Raw genomic sequence first — 19,381 nt, forward strand, 5'->3', positions numbered from 1 at the left:
TGCTCTATCATTTCCATTGCTGCTAGAAAAGCTGCCCCAAAACTAAGTGTCTTAAGGCAACAACCATGTGTTATCTCTCATAAATCTACAGGTCAGCCCAGCAGGTGTGCAGTCTTAGATGGGCTCAATTATACCCCTGCCCCAGCAGGCGGGGCTGAGATGGACAGTCTAGCACCGCCTAAATGCTACACCCAATCCTGGAGTTTTTATTTACTTTTTTAAATTGTATTTAGTTATTTATTATTTATTTTGCTATCAATAAAGGACACTATTGGGACAACTGGCAAAATACAAATAAGGGCTATAGATTAGGTAATTGTATTACCTGATTGTGATCGTTGTACTGTGGTCAGGTAAAAGAATTTCCTTATACTAGGAAATACATATATTGAGCTGAGATTGCAGCACTGCACTCCAGCCTGGGCGACAGAGCAAGACCCTGTCTAAAAAGAAGAGGAAGAAGGAGGAGGAGGAGGAGGAGGAGGAGGAGGAGGAGGAGGAGGAGGAGGAGGGGGAGGAGGAGGAGGGGGAGGAGGAAGAGAAGGAGGAGGAGGAAGAGAAGGAGGAGGAATGGGGGAGGAGGAAGAGAAGGAGGAAAAAATATCATAGATCGGGTGGCTTGAACAGCAGAAATTTACTTCCGACAGTTCTAGAGGCTGGAAGTTTGGGATCAGGGTGCCGCCGTGGTCTGGTTCTGGTAAGAGCCCCATCACTGGCTTACAGGCACCTGTCTTCTTGATACGCCCTCACATGGCCTTTCCCCACTGCCTGTGTGCACAGGGAAGGAGAGAGCAAACCCTGTCTCTCCTCTTCTTAATAAGTCCACCCATTTTATCAGATTACAACTTCATCCTTACGAACCCTGTCACCCAAGCTGGAGTGTGGTGGCACAATCTTGGCTCACTGCAACCTCTGCCTCCAGGGTTCAAGGGATTCTCTTGCTTCAGCCTCCCGACAAGCTGGGACTACAGGACTGTGCCACCTCACTGGGATAATTTTTGTATTTTTAGTAGAGATGAAGTTTCACCATATTGGTCCAGCCTGGTCCCGAACTCCTAACCTCAAGTGATCCGCCCACCTCAGCCTCCCAAAGTGGTGGGACTACAGGCCTGAGCCACCTCACCTGGCCTCTTTTGATCTTAATTACCTCCTGAAATCCCTATCTCCAAGTCACATTGCAGGTGAGGGCTTCACCTTATGAACTGCGGAGGGGGGAGTTCAGTCCATAGCACATATAATCCTGCAATGCCACTCCTGGGGATACAGCCAAAAGAAGTGACAACAAAGTCTGGAGGAGATATTTCTACACCCATACTCATAACAGCACTATTCACAAGGACCAACAGGTAGAAGCAACTCAAGTGTCCATTGACAGATGAACAGATAACAAAATGTGGAATATCCGTACGGTGGAAGTATGACACAGCCACGACATGGGGAAACCTTGAGGATGTTATGCTCGGTGAAATAAGCCAGGCACCAAACGGCAAACACCGCATGCTCCCACTTATAGGAGGAGGCTCACGGTAATCCTAGCACTTTGGGAGGTCGAGGTGTGTGGATCACTTAAGGCCAGGAGTTCGAGACCAGCCTGGCCAACATGGTGAAACCCCGTCTCTACTAAACATACAAAAATTAGCCAGGTGTGGTGGCTCACACCTGTAGACCCAGCTACTCAGGAAGCTGAGGCAAGAGAATCACTTGAACCTGGGCGGAGGAGGTTCAGCCCTAAATAGGAAGAGAATCCTGACACAGTCACAACATGGGGAAACCTTGAGGAAGTTATACTCAGTGAAATAAGCTAGGCACAAAAAGGCAAACGCGGCATGCTTCCGCTTATAGGAGGAACTGGGCTAGTCAGGTTCTTAGAGACAGAAAGTAGGACGGTGTGTGCTACCAGCAGGAGGGAGGGAAAACAGAAACGTTCTTGATTGAAGGATACAGTTTCAGTTTCGCAAGATGAAAAAGTACTGAAGATTGGTTGTAAAACAATGTGTATATACTTAACACTTAGCTTAGATAGAATGGAGATGGTAAATTTTATGGTATGCATTTTTACTGCAATAAAAAAACGTTAACAATAAATAAAAATAAATTATCTGGAAATGTCTCCAGCATTAGAACCAGGGACCAAAATAACCACTAGGGGGCGTTCTACACACACGCTCCCATTTCATTTCTCACACCTGCCTGCTGTACTCAGGCAGTGGATCTGTCGAGGTGGGAAAAGGACTACGGTTCCTTTCTCATTTCTGGCGCCACTCCCCCAGATGGACCAGCTCTGCATAAGCAACACACACACACACACCCCTCCCCCCACTCCCTCTCCAAACTTCCACCACATCCCAGGCCACACTAACTCTAAGCCCCGTTCTTTCTCTGGATTCCTTCCCTCGGTGCTGGAGACACAGTGAGTCCCAGATCAAGTGCTCCCACCTGGCCTGGCTGCCCACAGGCCTTCTGGGTGGCCCAGGGGCTGGGGAAGAGGAGAGCGGAGGCAAGGACCCACCCACTCACACTATAGAGGAGAGAAGCTGTGGTCCCCAAACACAAAAGGACACCACAATGGAAATAGATCAGATACCTCATATTCCCGGTGCAAGAACTCCGAGGTCAGCCAGACCTGGGGTTTTCAGGCTCAGCTGCTCACTGTGTATGCCATAACCTCTGCTGCCTCAGTTTCCCCACCTGTAAAAACTGTAGTAACGCCTGTCAGGGTTGGGAGGATTGAAAGACCATAATAAGGCCAGGCAGGGTGGCTCACACCTGTAATCCCAGCACTTTGGGAGGTGGACCACTTAAGGTCAGGAGTTTGAGACCAGCCTGGCCAACATGGGGAAACCCCGTCTCTACTAAACAAACAAAAATTAGCCGGGCATGGTGGCTTACACCTGTAGTCCCAACTACTCGGGAAGCTGAGGCAAGAGAATCACTTGAACCTGGGCAGAGGAGGTTGCAGTGAGCTGAGATCGTGCCACTGCACTCCAGCCTAAGTGACAGAACGAGACTCTGTCTCAAAAAAAAAAAAAAAGAAATAAAAAAAGAGGAAAAAGCATAATAAAATCCCTGATACCTAGAAATCACTCCATGAATGGGCTAATTACTATTCCATGCCCTTGTCTGATGCCGGCCTGGGTCGCCTTCCATCTCCTGGGCTTCCTACTGCAAGCACACCCACCCTTCAGTTTGCACTTTCTCTTGAGAAATCTTTCTTGAAGAAACTCACACCTTGATCTTCTGGTCACAGGGTCAGTGATTTGGCCAGATAGGACTCACCGGCTTACACGTAATAGAAACCCAATTAAATCACCTCAAGGAAACTGGGGGGGCCTCATGCTGCCCAAGGAAAAGTTGAATAGCCAGTTTCTGGGAAGAGCAGATTCGGGATTCAAACCCCTTGGGGAAAGCAGGAAACATCCTCTCTCTTTTCTCTCCTGCTTTTCCATCTCAGTGCCTATGCCTGCTTCTCACGTGGCTGCATTCACTTCCTCCAGCCAGCTGACCTCCCTGTCATCCCTACAGCACGTCAAAGATGCTCCTACCTAGCAGCCTTTGCATCTGCTGTGCCCTCTACCCGGTGCCCTCTTCTTCAGATCTCCCCTTATTCCTTACTCTCTCCTTCAAGTCATGGCTCAGATGTCACCTGGGTAGTACCTTCCCTGACCAGCTGATTAAAGTTGCAACCCAGTCTGGACAACATGGCCAAACCCATCTCTACAAAATATACAAAAATTAGCCAGGTGTGGTAGTGCACACCAGGAGGCTGAGATGGGAAGGTCAGTTGAGCAAGTGAGGTCGAGGCTGCAGTGGGTTGTGATGGTGGCTCTGTACTCCAGCCTGGGCAACAGAGCAAGACCTTGTCTTAAAAAAAGAAAAACTGGCAGCCATGTCCCCACCCCCTGCGTGATCTGGATGATCTAGCCCCTCCCTGCTTACTCGCTTATTTCTTTAATCTTGGTCCACAAAAATGTCGGGGGGGGGGTGTTTAATTGGGGTGTGGTTAATAATACTCTCTTCAGCTTTTAATTAATTAGTTGATTCTAAGAATGGCTGGGCACAGTGCTCACACCGTAATCCCAGCACTTTGGGAGGCCAAGGCAGGAGGACCACTTGAGCCCAGGAGTACAATACCAGCCTGGGAACAAAGTAAGACCCCGTCTCTACACAAATGAAATAAAATAAGTAGGTATGGTGGTGCACGTCCGTAGCCCCAGCAGAGGCGGGAGAACTGCTAGAGCCCAGGAGTTGGAGGCTACACCTGTAGTCCCAGCGACTCAGGAAGCTGAGACAAGAAAATCACTTGAACCTGGGCGGAGGAGGTAGCAGTGAGCTGAGATCGTGCCACTGCATCACACCACACACTGAAGCCTGAACAATAGAGCAAGACCCTGTCTCTTAAAAAAGAAGAATGTAATAGACACCTGTGTAACCACTACCCAGAACAAAAGCTAGGATCTTGACAGTGACTTACATCTTATGGCACGGTCCACCAACCCCCGGTGCCACATTCCCCTCTTCATCCTCATCCTAAATCCAGTATTTATTTTTCCTGTTTCCCTTTCATAGGTTATTATCGCATATGTGTGCCTATAATTTTAGTTGACTTTGACTTTATAAAAAGGGAATCATGTTTATGTAACAGGATACTTGTCATTGGATGTTCTATTTCAAAGACCCATCCCTACTTCAGCGTGTGGTTGCATAGTTCCCTCATACTGCATGCTGTGTAATATTTCATCATGGGAATTAACCACAGCTTATTCATTTGGCTGTCTCACAGATGGGCACTTGGGTTATTTCCCAGCTTGCCACTGTGAACAGAGCTGCTATAAACATCCTTCTATGGGACTCGTGCTGTGAATGGGCAAGAATTTCTCCAAGGTGCAAAGTCCAGAGCGGAATTGGCGGACCATCATGGGGTGTGTATGTGCTTACCTGTCCGAGATAAAGCCGGGCTATTTTCCAACATGATTGCACCAAGTCATGTCCCCACCAGTAATGTCTAAGAGGGCTTAATTTTTCTCCACTGTACTTACATTACATGATGCACTCTATATGTATGTATTTACTTACTTTCTCTCTCCTCCCACCTAGAATGTCAGCTCTAGGAGAGCAAGCATTTTGTGTGTTTTATTCATCATTGTATCATTAGTGTCTAGAATGGTGTCTGGCACATAGCAGGTGCTCAGTAAACACTGTCCGATTAGATGAATAATTGGATGACTCTAAATGGTCCCTAAGAGTTCACAATATCACATATGATTATCCCAACTACCTAGAGATGGGTCGACTCAACCATCTCTCAGTTTTAATCCCTTAAATCCAGGGAAAGAATCATTGGCCAAAACCTACAGATACCTGGACCCCCCCGCCCCCAGCCAACTACATCAGTTTCTGAGGGTGGGACTTGGACCTGGGTAACTTTAAAGCACTCTGCAGGAGAGTCTCATGTGAAGCCAGAGTGGGACCCAGTGCTCTGGGGTAGGGAGGGCGTTCATCTCACCATCTTGCCCATAGATGCTCAAGCCGCTTTCAACTCCATCTGTATGTGAATTTCGGAGCAAGACCCTGGAATGAATCTGTGCTCGCCTGGAACCAGCCTCTGCCTGGTGATGGGGAGATGCTGCTCCCAGGAGCTATCACCTGGACAAGGCCACCCTAACCTTGTGCCTGCAGACCCTCCTCGCTGAACAGGGCCGGCTGTGGATGCCACCCCTCTGAGGCTTCTCCAATTCCACCACCCATTCTCAGCAGGCAGCAAAAGACCTTTCACCACTCCTACCCCCCCACCCCAGTGTCCTGCAGGAAACACTCTGACTTCCAGGGTGTTCAGTCCCATTTCAGTCCCCAGAGACACCAAACAGTCCTTCTTACTCTGTTTCCTGTTTTCCACTTAAACTTTTTCTCAACTGCCGAAGGGAGGGTCACAGCTGCTCTGCACAGAAGAACGTAGAGGGCTGGAGAGAAGGGTTCAGAAAAGCCCAGCTCACTTGGCTCCACGGGCTGGGGACAGGGGTGGCGCATGTCTCCCAGGGCTCATACCCTAAATGCACATGACCTTAATATAGTCTTCAGTGTCCCCTTCCAGACTCTCCTGTACCTAGACCAGGGCTGTACATACAGTAGGCACTCAATAAAGTCTAATTAATTCCAGGCTCTTTCCAACACAAATCAAATCACATCAAATCTTCGGTAACTCCCCATGACTCTTAGGATAAAATCGCAAACCCATACTGGGTCTTCCAAGTCCCTGCATGGTATCTCTGCCTCATCTGGCCCCAGGCTCACCCCTCTCCTATCTCAGTGGTTACTCAGACTCCTTTCTGTGGCTGTAACACACCAAGCGCTTTCCTGCCTCTGGGCCTTTGCATCCCTGTTCCTTCTGATTTAATCATTCCCCCTCCTACCCCATTCAGTCACATTAAGACCGATGGATCTTTCAGGGAGTAGCTGAAACATCACCTCCTCTGAGAAGCCCTCCCTGATTTTTTAGACCTGATAGGACTCCTGTTAGATGTCCTCATGATATCCTACACTTTTCCTTCATGGTCTTTGAAAAAGTTTGGAATTACACTTTGTGTGATTCTTTGATTCATGTATGACTTTCTCACTAGACTCTGAGACCCAGGAGGGCAGGGACCATGCTGCTTGGGTTATCTCTGTATCTCAGCACATAGCCCAGTGCCTGGCACATAGGAGGGCATCTGACACTTTCTGAATGATGGATGGATGCATGGGTGAATAAATAAATAAGTGAATAGAGGGAGTAAGGAGGGAGAAAGGGAGGAAGGTGAGAGATTTCATCCTTGAATGTAAGGATGAATGGATGAATAAATGGATGGATGGATGATGGGAAGGTGGGTGGATGGGTGAATTAATAGATGGGTGGGTGGGTGGGTGGGTGGGTGGATGAGTGGGATGTTGGATGGATAGATGGGGGGTGGATGGGTGGATAGATGGGTGGGTGGGTGGGATGGATAGATGGATGGGTGGGTGGGTGGGATGGATAGATGGGTGGGTGAGTGGATAGTGATGGTAGAACAAAGAAAATGAGTTCATCTCCTGCCATCCTTCTGAGCTGCTATAATGGTGGATATGACCGTCCTGGCCAATGCTCTCCATAGCATCGACATGCCGAGAAGAGAAGAAAACACCAGGTTGTTTCAGGTTGTGCTCCAAAATCGTCGTCTACTTTCTAAGTGTGATGATGAAGCTTAGTTATACCAGTGAATTTGGAATCGTCAGTGATCACAGAGCTAGAAAAGTCACTGTGGACCTCACAGGGAGGTTAAACGCTGTAAGTGACAAGTCCCAGTTTGATGTGCAGCTCAAAGATCTAGAAAACTGGTGCCCCATCCCCTTTGGTTTCTTCGTCCTGACAACCTCAGCTGGTATCAGGGACCATAAAGAAATGAGACAAAAATACATACGAGGGAAAATCTTGGGATTGTTTTGCTAGGGATGTAATAAATTCATATAAATAAAATGCCTCAATGGACCGAAAAGAAAGAGTTCACGATTGATTGCATTTGTTCTATTGACTTCCCCACTGGCATCTGAGCCATCCCTCCGGTGAAGTGTGAAGAGTAGTAAATATTATATAAGTGCCTGGCACAAAATAGGCACTCAGTAAATAGCCCCCTTATGTAATGGGCACCAGCCACACCACGCCAGAGTGAATATGATGGATATCTCACTTTCACAGGGACAGATTTTGTTTAAGAGGCTAATTGTGATACAAGGTATAATGTCAAGGTATGGGCAAAGGAACGCAGAGGAAGATGGGGTGAATTCAGGAAAGGCTTCCCGGAGGAGGTGACATTTAGTCAGACCTTAAATAGAATTCAACAAGAAGTCGAGAGACTTGAGTTCATCTTTCTAATTTGCTGCTAAATCACCATGTGATCTTGGGCCAATCTCTTCTCCACTGTGGAGTCCCCAGATCCTTCTATAACATAAGGTAGTTGAGCATCTCTTCTGAACCTGTGAAGTCACAGTCTCCTGTGAGAAGAATCTGCTGACAGCCAGAGCCCTTTTCCCAGACACACAAGACACACAATGCCTAGACACTCAAGTTTACCTATAATGGGAGAGGGGGGACTTCATGGACCCTAGAAGGCCATCCATGGTTCCTAGGCTAAAATCCCAGAAGTCAGTGATCCTGTGGGAGTACAGTCACTGCAGAAGTGGCCCTGCCCTATGCAGAGCTTCTCTCCTTACTCTGCAGCAGATGAAAGCAAGCACAATCATTGACCCAATCTGAACAAGCGCATCCAACACTGGGCTGCAGGTCAGAGCAAGGGCCTGGGGAGGGGAGGTCCCTCTAGCTGGCCAGAGAACCAGAGCTGGGTTCTGGGAAAGCACCCCTGAGCAGCCTGCCTCTGACCCTGCCTAGTGTATCCTCATCTGCCCGGGTAGGCAGGGCGTGGGCTGCTCTGGACAGGCACCCAAACAGGCCACTGACCCCCGTCCGCCACCCAGGCCTGAGTTCCTGGACACATCCTTCATCTTCCCCAATCTAAACACCCACAGGCCCAGGGTGGTCCACCTCCCTCCCAGCCGATGTGTGTCTCAGCTTGCCTAGGAGGGAGGGACTGACCCTCCCGTTAACACTTGAGCTGCTGTCGTTTCCAGCCTTCCCTTCCATCCAACCAATGCTCACCCATTTATTGAGCACCAGCTGTTTGCAGGTGGCTGTGAATGACATGGCAGAGGGCCTGCCCTTGTCTTCCTCCAGGGTCATCACCTGCTGGGCAGGATCCCCTCCCCTGGTCCCACCCCTCTCACCTGTAGCAGGTGGGTGCTTTGAGGAAACTGGTACTGGCAGGAGATTCAGATCGAGGTTGGTGTGTGGGCACTGCTCTAAGCCTCTGTGATCCTGGGCCTGGGTCTTACTCTCTCTGGTCTCAGTCTCCTCATCTGTACTTCAGATTCCACGGTTCCATCTGAGTCTGAATCAGGCCTTCTCAGCACCCTCCCGCCCCCAGGAATAGTCAGAGGAGGAAAGGAGGCTAGCTCTGAATGCTTCAAGATCTTTCTTTAGACATTCTCTGGATCTTTTTCATTCATTCAGGCATTTACTGAGCACCTAGTCAGTGCCAGGCCCTGGACTGGGCAACTGGAAATAAAGATGACAAAGATTCAAGCCGGCAACTCCTAAGCACGCCACTCCCTGCCTCCCTGGTTGAGATCAGAAGGCCCCTTGGGGACTCGGGAGGGCCTGGCCGAGGATTTGGGGCGCCCCGGGACTCGCGTGTCAACGCCGGTGGCGCTCAGGGCCGCGATCTGTCTCCTCCCCTTCCTCCTCCTCCGCCCCCTCCCCTCTCCCTCCCGGAGCACCGCCGAGGCCGCCTCCCACCCGCGGGATCCCAGCGGCCGCCAGCCGGCTCCTGCGTCCGTCCATCGGCCGGGCAGTCTGTCCACGCGCGGAAAGCTCGGCGAGGCGGCCAAGGGGCTTGGGAGGGAACGGGCGCGGAGGCGGGACCGCGGCTCCCTCCCACTCCGGGGGGAGCCCAGGAGGCGGCGGTGCTGGAGCGCAAGCCGGAGCCGGAGCCGAGTAGAGGCGGTGAGAGCTCGGGTGCTTAGGGACCCCACCCCCGGCTCCCGCCGGGGACCCGCGCGCCGCTCGGGAATGTCTGGGCTGGGGAAGAGGGGCTGCTACCCCCAGGGCGGGAGGCAGCGACAATCCATCTCCTGGCTTCGCCCCCTAAGCGACACGACCCCCGAGGGGCCCTGGGCCGCGCCTGCAGCGCCGCGCATCCCCGAGCTTCCCCGCGCATCCCCGTGCACCCGGCATCCCCCCCGGCACGGCGCGGGCCCCCGGGGAAGGGAAGGCTCGGGGAGCCAAGGGGGGCGCCCCCCAGTCTGAGAGTCTCAGAAAACCGCGCCCCCCGCCCCAGCCCTCCCTCCAGGCCTGCCCCAAGGGAACCCTGGAGGGGCGACCCCGTACGCCCCTCTTGCTGTCCCCCTTCGGTTCCCCATTGTTCTCAGCCGAATGCTCTCCTGGGAAGGGGGGAGGGGTGCTGCTCTCTCCTCTTAAAGGGCCCTCTCCCCTCTTGTCTCCTGGCAGGTCGCGAGCACGAGTGGGGTGGGGCGTGCCCACGGGCCCCCGCCCCCCTCGTCCCCCTCGTGCCCCCGCCCAGCCCCGGAGCCGCAGTCCAGGCGCGCCGCCCAGGGGTCCGCATCGCACTCCTCCCCGTGCGTTCTGCGGCCACCCAGGCCTTCCAGGACACCGTGGAGAGGGAACAAGGGGGCAGGGACGCCCCCTTCTACAGGAGCCGTCGGAGAAGGGGGCCGGGACCCGAGGGAGGCCAGCAGCCCCACTGAAGCCAGGCGCAGGGTCTGGGACGCAGTTGGGAGTGCAGAGGGCTGGCTGAGAGCCGCAGGAGCAGCAGGCTGGGGCCCAGGCCTCCTGGGTGACAGGCCCTGTCTGGCGGGGAAGAAGGACCAGAGACAGGGAAGAAGAGGCTGAACCTAGAACAGGGGCCTCTGCCTCACTCCCTACCCGAGCCAGCCGATGGGCCGAGGACTTTAGAGCTGTTTCCTCCGACACTTGCTTTCCAGGGCAGCAGCCTTTATCTGAAAAGGCTCTGCAGGGAAGGGGTCTTTGCAGCCTGGATGGCCCCCCCACATTCCTTTAACGGGGGCCTCTAGGCCTCAGAGACAACCCAAAGTTAGAAAGAGGCCAGACGGTCCTTGCTGTCCCCTGGGGAGAAAGGAAGTTGCCGCCTGCTCCCAGGCCCAGGAGGAGCTGGGCCTGCAATCGTGGGGGACCTGGCCCCTGAGGCATTGGCGGCCATGTCACGGCCAGGCCATGGTGGACTGATGCCTGTGAATGGCCTGGGCTTCCCACCACAGAACGTGGCCCGGGTGGTGGTGTGGGAGTGGTTGAGTGAGCACAGCCGCTGGCGGCCCTACACGGCCACCGTGTGCCACCACATCGAGAACGTGCTGAAGGAGGACGCTCGCGGTTCCGTGGTCCTGGGGCAGGTGGACGCCCAGCTTGTGCCCTACATCATCGACCTGCAGTCCATGCACCAGTTTCGCCAGGATACAGGTGAGCAGACTCCCCACCCACCCCAAGCCACCCACCCTGCTGTGCCACTGCCACCACCACCACCACCGCCACCACCACTGCCACCACTACCTTGCAGCATGGGATGCTGAAAATCCCAGTAAATCTGCTGATCCCAAATCCCTTCCCCATCCCCCTGCCCCACCTCCAGAAAAACAGGGCCGTCTACTGGTCCAGTTTAAGACTTGGATTCCAATACAGGCTCTGAGTATGTTGCAGGGCCTTGGGAGAGTTGCAGCATGTCTCTGAACCTCAGTTTCCTCGTCTGCAAAATGGGTAGATCAATATCTCTCACAGCTGAGTGAGGATTAAATAAAATTGTGCTCACTAAATACAGAACCTAGAAGAGCACCGGCACATGATTGTAGAATAAGGGCTTTACATGCACTTCCTCGTGTGATTTTTTCCAAGAATCACAGGCAGTAAGTCTTATTACTGTTGTATTGTTATTAGTCCCATTTTATAGATGAAGAAACTGAGTGTCCAAGAAGCTGAGTGATTTAAACTCAAAGTTGGGATTTAAATCCAGGTGGTTGAATTCCAGAGCCAAAGCTCTTAACTGGTATACTATACTGGCTCCAAGTGTCAGTTTTGGGGGTAGGGTCGTGCTGGTGGTAATTAATTGGGGGTGGGGGCGTTTGTGGTGTCGATGGTGGGGTGGGGTGGCAATGATGGAGGGGACAGTGTTAGCAGTTGTGCTGGGGGTGACTCAGTGATAGTGTTCATGGTGGTGGGGTCTGGGTGGTAATGGAGGGATGATGGTGATATGGCAGTGTTGGTGGCGATGTCAGTGATAGCGTTAATCATGGAATTCGTTGGTGTTGGTGACATTGATAGTTGTGTTGGTGGTGGTGCTGGAAGTGATGTGATGGGTGGTGATGATGGAGAAAATGATGTTGGTGGCAGACTTGGTGGCCAGGTGGTGTGGCTGGTAGCCCTGTGCGTGGATGTTGCTTAGTGGTATTGGTGATCCTATTGGGTTGAAACGATGGTGATGTTGATGGTTGTGTTGGTGGTGATGTGATAAGTGACGATGGTGATAAAAGCGTGGAGGTCCCACTCTCAAGCCTACTCTCTTTTGGCAAATGGAGATTTGCCATTGTTGGGGATCTCTCCCTGAGTCATTACCTGGTGGCATCTGTGACAAGCTCAGTGGGCAGTGGGGAGTGGTGGGGTCCTACCTTGTAGAAGCAGACTAGAAATCCTTGGCATGTTTGACCCCCAAGGACCAGCTGATGGGGTTTGGGGAAGTTCCAGCGCATCCCTGGATGACAGAACCACACGTAATAACCTCAGGGTAGTAGGGTGCTCTCCTCTCTAGAGCTGGCTAAGCAATATGGTAGCCACCAACCACATGTGGCTACTTAAATTGACATTAATTAAAACTAAGTAAAATGTAAAATCCAGGTCCTCAGTTGCACTAGCCACACTTCAAGCACTCATGGCCACATGTGTCTCGTGGCACCTTGTGGGCCAATGTAGATCCAGAAGATTGGATCATGCAGAAACTTCCACTGGACTGTTTTACTTAGAAAGGCTGGTCTCTTTTCTAACAAGCACAGTCCAGTAGAAGTTTCTGCATGGATTGAACTTTCTAATAGTCCAGAACATTGCTTGGTACCCACAGAGTGCTTACCAAGTCTAGAAACACGGGCGAGTTCATAACAAATGGCTTATTGATGGCACAGATTAGCACATCTGTGCTTCCACAACCCCAGACACTGACCGCTATCACTGGCGGTGCCAATCGTTCATGCATTCCATCATGTGATTATTTATTGATCTCTGCTGTGTGTCAGTTTCTGTGCTAAGCACTGGGGTACAGAAGGAAGCAAGACGGGGCATCAGTCTTCTGCTGGAGGACCTACACTGAAGGTCCCCGTGTGGTCAGGGAGCAAGCAACCATATCACCACACAGGTAATCAGTTGCAGGTGTGACGGCATGAACTAAGCCTGGCCCAGAAGTACTCAGGGAAGGCTAGCCTGAGAAAGTGATGTTTGAACAGGGACCTGAAGAATGAATGAGGGTGCCAGTGCAAAGGCCCTGGGGTCGGAAGCAGCAGAGGACATTTAAGTCCCTTCTGTTTGGAATGCATGCCTCACCAAGGGGAAGATGGTACAAGATGCAGCTGGACAAGGACTAGATGTACAGACCCGGACAGCCATGAAAAGATCTTGAATTTGATCCAGAGAGTAGAAGTCATCATTAGTTCCATGTGCCCATTCTTCCAGAGGGGCACCAAGGCAGTCCCTGACAGAGGAATGGGAAGCATGGCACATCGCCCGCCCCTTTTTGCTTTCTCCTAGGGGTAGAGAGCAGGGCTGTGAGAGCAGAAGTGGGTGGGGTCACTCCTTGCTAGGAGCTCTGGTGTTCTGCAGGTTCGGAGCTAATGCTGGGTGTAGATCTTCCAGGACCTAGCTGGGTTGGGGATGGGTGGTGGGGTCCTTAGAAGAAGGGACAGACTCCACCCAAGGCTGCCAAGCTGGCAACTTTGATTTGATCCTCTTATCTTTGGGGGACCCCCATTTCTATTCCCAGCATCCTCTTATGTTCCCGAGTCCCCAGACTTTCATGCTCCCTGTTCTCTCAATAACACCCCTTTTATGGTTCAGCCTCACCGGATACCCAGAAGCTCAGCTCCAGCCACTTCCCCTCTTCCCCTCCCCAGAGCGGTTCACTCCACACCTGCCCCCTGTTTGCCGGAAAATGGGAAAAAAAAAACACTCATTCCTCAACGGACTCCTGGGAGCCTGCCAGGAACCTTCTCCCACCCCCACTAGAGAGGGAGGGAGGCCTGGAAACCTACTGTGGTTGGCAGGAGACCTTAGCTGCCTGGGAATCTGCTGGAGAGTGGGGCAAGAGGCCTCCTCACCAGACGTGAGGGTTTCCCCCACACTTTACCCAGGAGCAAAACATTGTCAAGAAAGGACATCTTGTCCTCACGGGTAATGGACCAGTGAAGAGCCTCGACTGGCCGGGAGCAGACCTGAGGGCCAACAGTGTGATCTCAGGCCTCTCCAGGTCTCGGTTTTCAAATCCATGAACTGGGTGAGAGCATCACATCTCCAGCAGGGTTGTTAGATTGACAAAGAGAATTCGGCTGATTTTATCCCACAAACATCAGCTAATTCTCTACTGTGCACCTAGCACGTGCTCACCACTGTGGGTACAAAAGAGACAAAAACGAGATCTTAAATCTTTGGGGTTTTTTGTTGTTGTTTTTTTGAGACAGTGTCTCACTCTGTCTCCCGGGCCGGAGTGCAGTGGCGCAATCTCAGCTCACTGCAACCTCTGCCTCCCGGGTTTCAGTGATTCTTGTGCCTCAGCCACTCGAGTAGCTGGGATTACAGGCACGATACCACATACCACGCCTGGCTAATTTTTGTACTTTTAGCAAAGACAGGGTTTTATCATGTTGGCCAGGCTGGTGTTGAACTCCTAGCCTCAAGTGATCCACCCGCCTCAGCCTACCAAAGTGCCGGGATTACAAGCATGAGCCACTATGCCTAGCCGTAAATCTTGAAAAGATTATATTCCATACACACACACACACACACACACACACACACACACACACCCAATAATGCAGTAAAACCCAAAACTCACGTGTATGTGCTGAAATGAACACAAGCTTCTATCTAGATTTTCTAATTGCCCAATTCTTGACATGTTCATTGAAGCTGAGCTTGATTTTGGGGGGAGACTGACCTGCCTTTGCTGTTTTCCTAATGCAGGAGCTGGCTGAGCTCTTTTCTGATAGAGTCAGATAATAAATCTTTTAAGCTTTGTGGGACTCGCAGTCTCTGCTGTAACTATCCAACTCTATCGTAGCAGGAAAGCAGCACCGGCAATCTGTAAGCGAAAGAGTGTGGCTGCGTTCTAATCAGACTAGTGTGGACACAGAAATTTGAATTTCATATCTTTTTCACAGGTCATGAAATATCTTTTTTTTTCCCCACAACCGTTTACAAATGTAGAAGCCATTCTCGGTTCCTGAGCTGCACAGTGGCAGATGGCCAGTGGATTCGGCCTGCGTGCTGCGGGTCACTACCCTCACACGTTCTTCACTTGAGCATGAGATAAGACCCTGCTGGTGCCACAGAACACCCCACATGGCTCCTACACACCTCGTGGTGTGTACTGTGGTACACATGCGTGTGCACACACACACACAGTGCCGGCCTGCTCACACAATGCTGATACACAAATGCCCGGTCTATGTGCCTCTCATGCAGTGCAGCTGGCGGAAGAACGCCCAGGTGTCAGGCCGGGGCCACAGGAGAGAGGCCAGGCTCTGGCCCCGGGGGGCTGCTGTTTGTTCAGCCGTTGCCCTCTCACCTCTCCCCTGCTGGGCTGTTTTCTCTGCTCCCTGCAGGGGGTGAGGTTCCCTTTGAAGCCCTCCAGGTCCAGAGCCTGGAAACTGGAGCCTAGAAACTGGAGCCCCTCCATGGGGAAGCTTGAGGCTGTGACCCTGAGCTGGATGACGTTAGATCCACAAAGGTGGTGTCCCGGGCAGAGGGCTGGAGGGAGAGTCAGCTGGGCGCAGGATGGGTGGCTTGCTTGTTTCTCAGTACTGAACCAAGTGCTCGGTTTCCCTCAAAACTTTCTTTCTTCATTTCCCTCTGTCCCCAACCGTCCCTCCCACAGACAAAGAGTGCCACGTATGGGAAGCGCAAGGCAGAGGGGTGTGCTCAGCTGGTGGCAGGGCTGGGCTCAGGAGCCATCAGGATCTTGGGGTGAGGGTTTTGGCTGCCACCAGCAGTGGGGGAAAGATTTGAGAATGGCTTTCTGCTACCAGAGAAGAGGCCACAACCTCCCTGGGGTTCACTGACATCCCCTGCCATTGGGACAGCCGCCTCTGAGGGCCTCCCCAAGACCCTGACTTTCCCACCTCGTCCACACATCTAGACAGAGGTGTGACTCAGCCACTTCTGCAGTGGCTCCCAGCTCAATCCCTGGCCTCAGATGGCAGGAGCTGGGGAGGGGCACCCAACTGCCTGGAACCTCCCATGTCTCTCTCCACGTGCTGCTGGAGGAATGCATGGCAACCTTCTGCCCATTCTGCAGAGGGGACGCTGAGGTCTGGGGAGGCCAGCTGGGAGCAGCCACAGATGCCATACCCGAGGCTGCAAGCATGGCCTTGTCTGGTGCCCCCAAGCTGGCCGTCAGGCTGGAGTGGCAGGTTGTGGCTGGTTCCGGGATCTTCCAGCCTGTCTCCTTCTCTGGAAACCTTGGGCTTTACTCAGCCCTGGTCCCTGCCCTGAAGGGAAGCTACTATCTGAGCACACTTATGCTGGAGACCGTTAGACTGTTACTACCCAGATGGGAGGAGCTTTTCCCATCACCAGGGAAAGTACCTCCAGAATTTAGACTCCAGCTGGGGACACTGAGGTCCAGAGAAGGTGAGTGACTTGCCCAAGGTCACACAGCCTAGTCCTCAGTTTCCCTCAAACTGAGGGAAGCCTAGTCTTCAGCTAGAGCCGAGGCCTCCCAGACAGGCCTTAAGGATAGAAATCAAGATGACATGTAATGCCAGGGCTGAGAGAGCCCCTCCCTCTTCTCCCTTGAGAGCCCTGTTGGAGCTTGTTTTCAGAGTCTAGTCCAAGGCAGGGACAGCCTGCGCTACTCCGGAGGCCTCCGGAGCTTGGCTACTGGTTACGGGACACTTTGGGATCCTCCTCCAGCCTCCCCTCTGGAGACTGGGGCTGGGCCTTGATGCCAGGGGCAAGAAAGACTCAGTGTGTGATGTGTGGGGGCAGTGAGTGGTCCATCTCTGGTGGCAGCATGTAGGTGTCTCCCCAGCCTCCAGTCGCACCGTCTATTTTCCACCATTGCAGACCCATGGTCTCTGGCTGCTCGGCTAGCTCCAAAAGCCTGTTGTGAAACTGTAAATTCATCATCTGTATTTGGTAGTCATTGGTGGCTTCTGAGTACCAGGTCCTGGACTGGGTCTTGAGGACTCAGAGAGAAGGACCAAATCCATTTCAGAATCTAAGCAATCCATTTCAGATCAATTTCAGAGTCTAGTGAAGGTAAAGGCAAATCTGTATCATGGGAATAGCCTTTGAGCCCTCTGACTTGTAAGGCCAACAGATACAGACCTAAAATCAGGCTTGGCCCCTTGCCGGCTGCATGACGTGGGACATTCCTTAACCTCTCTGAGTTTCAGTTTCCTCCTCTGTACAATGGGGATAAGAACAGTCCCTAGCTGGGAGGGTTGTCATGAGGATTAAATGAGATATGTAGGTAAAATGGAGAATACTACTTTGCACATAGTAACCACTCATGCTCAAGGTAGAAAAAGATTTAAATGCCTCTCTAGGGAGATGCAGGGTGCTTTCAGCCACGGCATATGCATGGTGTATGCCTGGCGCCTCTGAGAGGAGGACTTCCTGGAGAAGGAGCCCTCTGAGAGTGTGTGGTTTGGGCAAACAGAATGACAGGAGGAACACTTCCAAATGGAGGAAGCAGCACGGGTCCTTCAGCAGGGTCCTGGAGGAGGGTGGCAGAGGGAGGCTGTGATGGGAAATAGGGGACGAGTAGAGGAGGGCCTCTTGGGGCCCACTGGGGCCTGGCAGGCTGGGCTGCCAGCTGCTGCCCTTTAGCAACCAGGCCCTAGGGGACTCAGAGCCACACTGCAGGACCAGCCTCATTAATCACGGGCCTTCAGAGCTGGAGCAGGTTGGGTAGGGGCAGTCCCAGGCACTTCCTACAGTCTCCCTGGGCTCCCTTCACCCAGCCAGTGGGCATCACCACATTTTACACACAGTAAAGCTGAAGCTCAGAGGGTGGGGAGCCACCTGCCCACACTGGGAAGAGATGGGTCTGAGATCAGATCCAGGTCTGCAGCTGGGTGGGCAGGGCCCTTCCCAGGCTCTCCCAGAGTACCTTGGACAGCACCATCAGCGACCTGCCCTCACCTTCGGGGCTGCGGGTGGGAATGCCTGGAACAGACACCCCTCGCAGCCCTCTCCCTCTCCCTCTCCTCCCCAGTCCCCATTCTTCTCCTTCTCCCCTCCCTCCACCTTCTCCGGCTTCCTCCCATCCCCCACCTCATCTTTCCAAAGGAGCTGTGGAGTCTGACCTGGAGAGGAAGGAGAAGGAAGCTGTGATGGGAAGTGTGGGGGCTAGAGTGGGGGAGGTGATGCGGAAGTGACAGGTGGCGGGGCTGTGGAGGGGGTGGTGAAGAAGGTGGTAAAGAGTGAAGGGTGAGAGGATGGGAGAGGAGATGATAGAGGGTGATGGAGGGTGTGATGAGAGGGTGACCAGGAAGGGCCACAAGGGGAGGCCAAGGGGTGGGGCAGAACTGTTCACAGGGGCTCCAAGTGCCCATTCAGGCAGTAGGCAATGGGGCTGGGTTCCCTGACTCCCTCCCCAATGTGGTGTTCTTGGGCATGGGGGACCCTGGGGTGCTGCCAGGCCTCCACCCACCACCTCTGTCTGTCCCTGGGCTTCCTTCCTTCCACTCGGCTCTGGACTCACAACCAGTGGTAGCCAGTTCCCAGGAAAGCTCCAGACCCTTAGACAGTCACCCCCCAAGAGCCCAGCCAGCCTCCGAATTTACATAGACACCCCCACCAGCTCCTAGCTGCCACTGGCTGACATCAACTGAGGACATGGGGCCTGGAACCTGAAACCAGCTGCCTTGGGTAATGCTGTTGGTGAGGGCTGGGCTCTGGGTTCCCATCACAGCTGCTTGCTAAGAATCATGGGGGTTGTAGGCCAGGCACAGTGGCTCATACCTGTAATCCCAGCACTTTGGGAGGCTGAGGCGGGTGAGTCACCTGAGGTCAGGAGTTCGAGACCAGCCTGGCCAACCTGGTGAGATACCATCTCTACTAAAAATACAAAAATTAGCTGGGTGTGGTGGTGGGTGCCTGAAATCCCAGCTACTCTGGAGGCTGAGGCAGGAAAATCACTTGAATTCAGGAAGTGGAGGTAGCGGTGAGCTGAGGTCATGCCACTGCACTCCAGCCTGGGTGACAGAGAGAGACTTCGTTGCCAAAAAAAAAAAAAAAAAATTGTAAGGGTGGGGAGACTTGTGACCTTAAGTAAACCACACTCCCTCCCTGAGCCTCTGTTTCCTCACCTGTAATGTGGACCTGATGATAGTACCGAGCTCGGGTTGCCATTCATTCATTAGGAATTTTATGAGCACCTACTGTGTGCTAGACACTGTCCCAGGCACTAGGAATGCCATAGTCAACAGGACAGATACAAATCCCTGACCTCAAGATGCTTCTGTTCTGGGAGTGAGGGGTGGGGTGATGATGGGTGTGATACAGGAAGCCAAGTGCCGAGGAAGG

At 52.7% G+C, this 19,381-nt stretch overlaps 1 protein-coding gene across 1 annotated transcript in view; it reads left to right on the forward strand.

The window, feature by feature from the left end:
• The first annotated feature begins 9,343 nt into the window (after positions 1 to 9,343).
• DTX1 (deltex E3 ubiquitin ligase 1) overlaps positions 9,344 to 19,381 on the forward strand; it is a 40,586-nt gene continuing 30,548 nt past the window's right edge. The window contains exons 1-2 of the mRNA XM_035257719.3: positions 9,344 to 9,565; positions 10,070 to 11,056. Coding sequence (XP_035113610.1) covers positions 10,798 to 11,056 — 259 coding nt within the window. The 5' untranslated portion in view covers positions 9,344 to 9,565; positions 10,070 to 10,797. The remainder of the gene's footprint in view (positions 9,566 to 10,069; positions 11,057 to 19,381) is intronic.

Source organism: Callithrix jacchus, chromosome 9, assembly GCF_049354715.1.
Source record: "Callithrix jacchus isolate 240 chromosome 9, calJac240_pri, whole genome shotgun sequence".
In the NCBI taxonomy this organism is placed as follows: domain Eukaryota; kingdom Metazoa; phylum Chordata; class Mammalia; order Primates; family Cebidae; genus Callithrix; species Callithrix jacchus.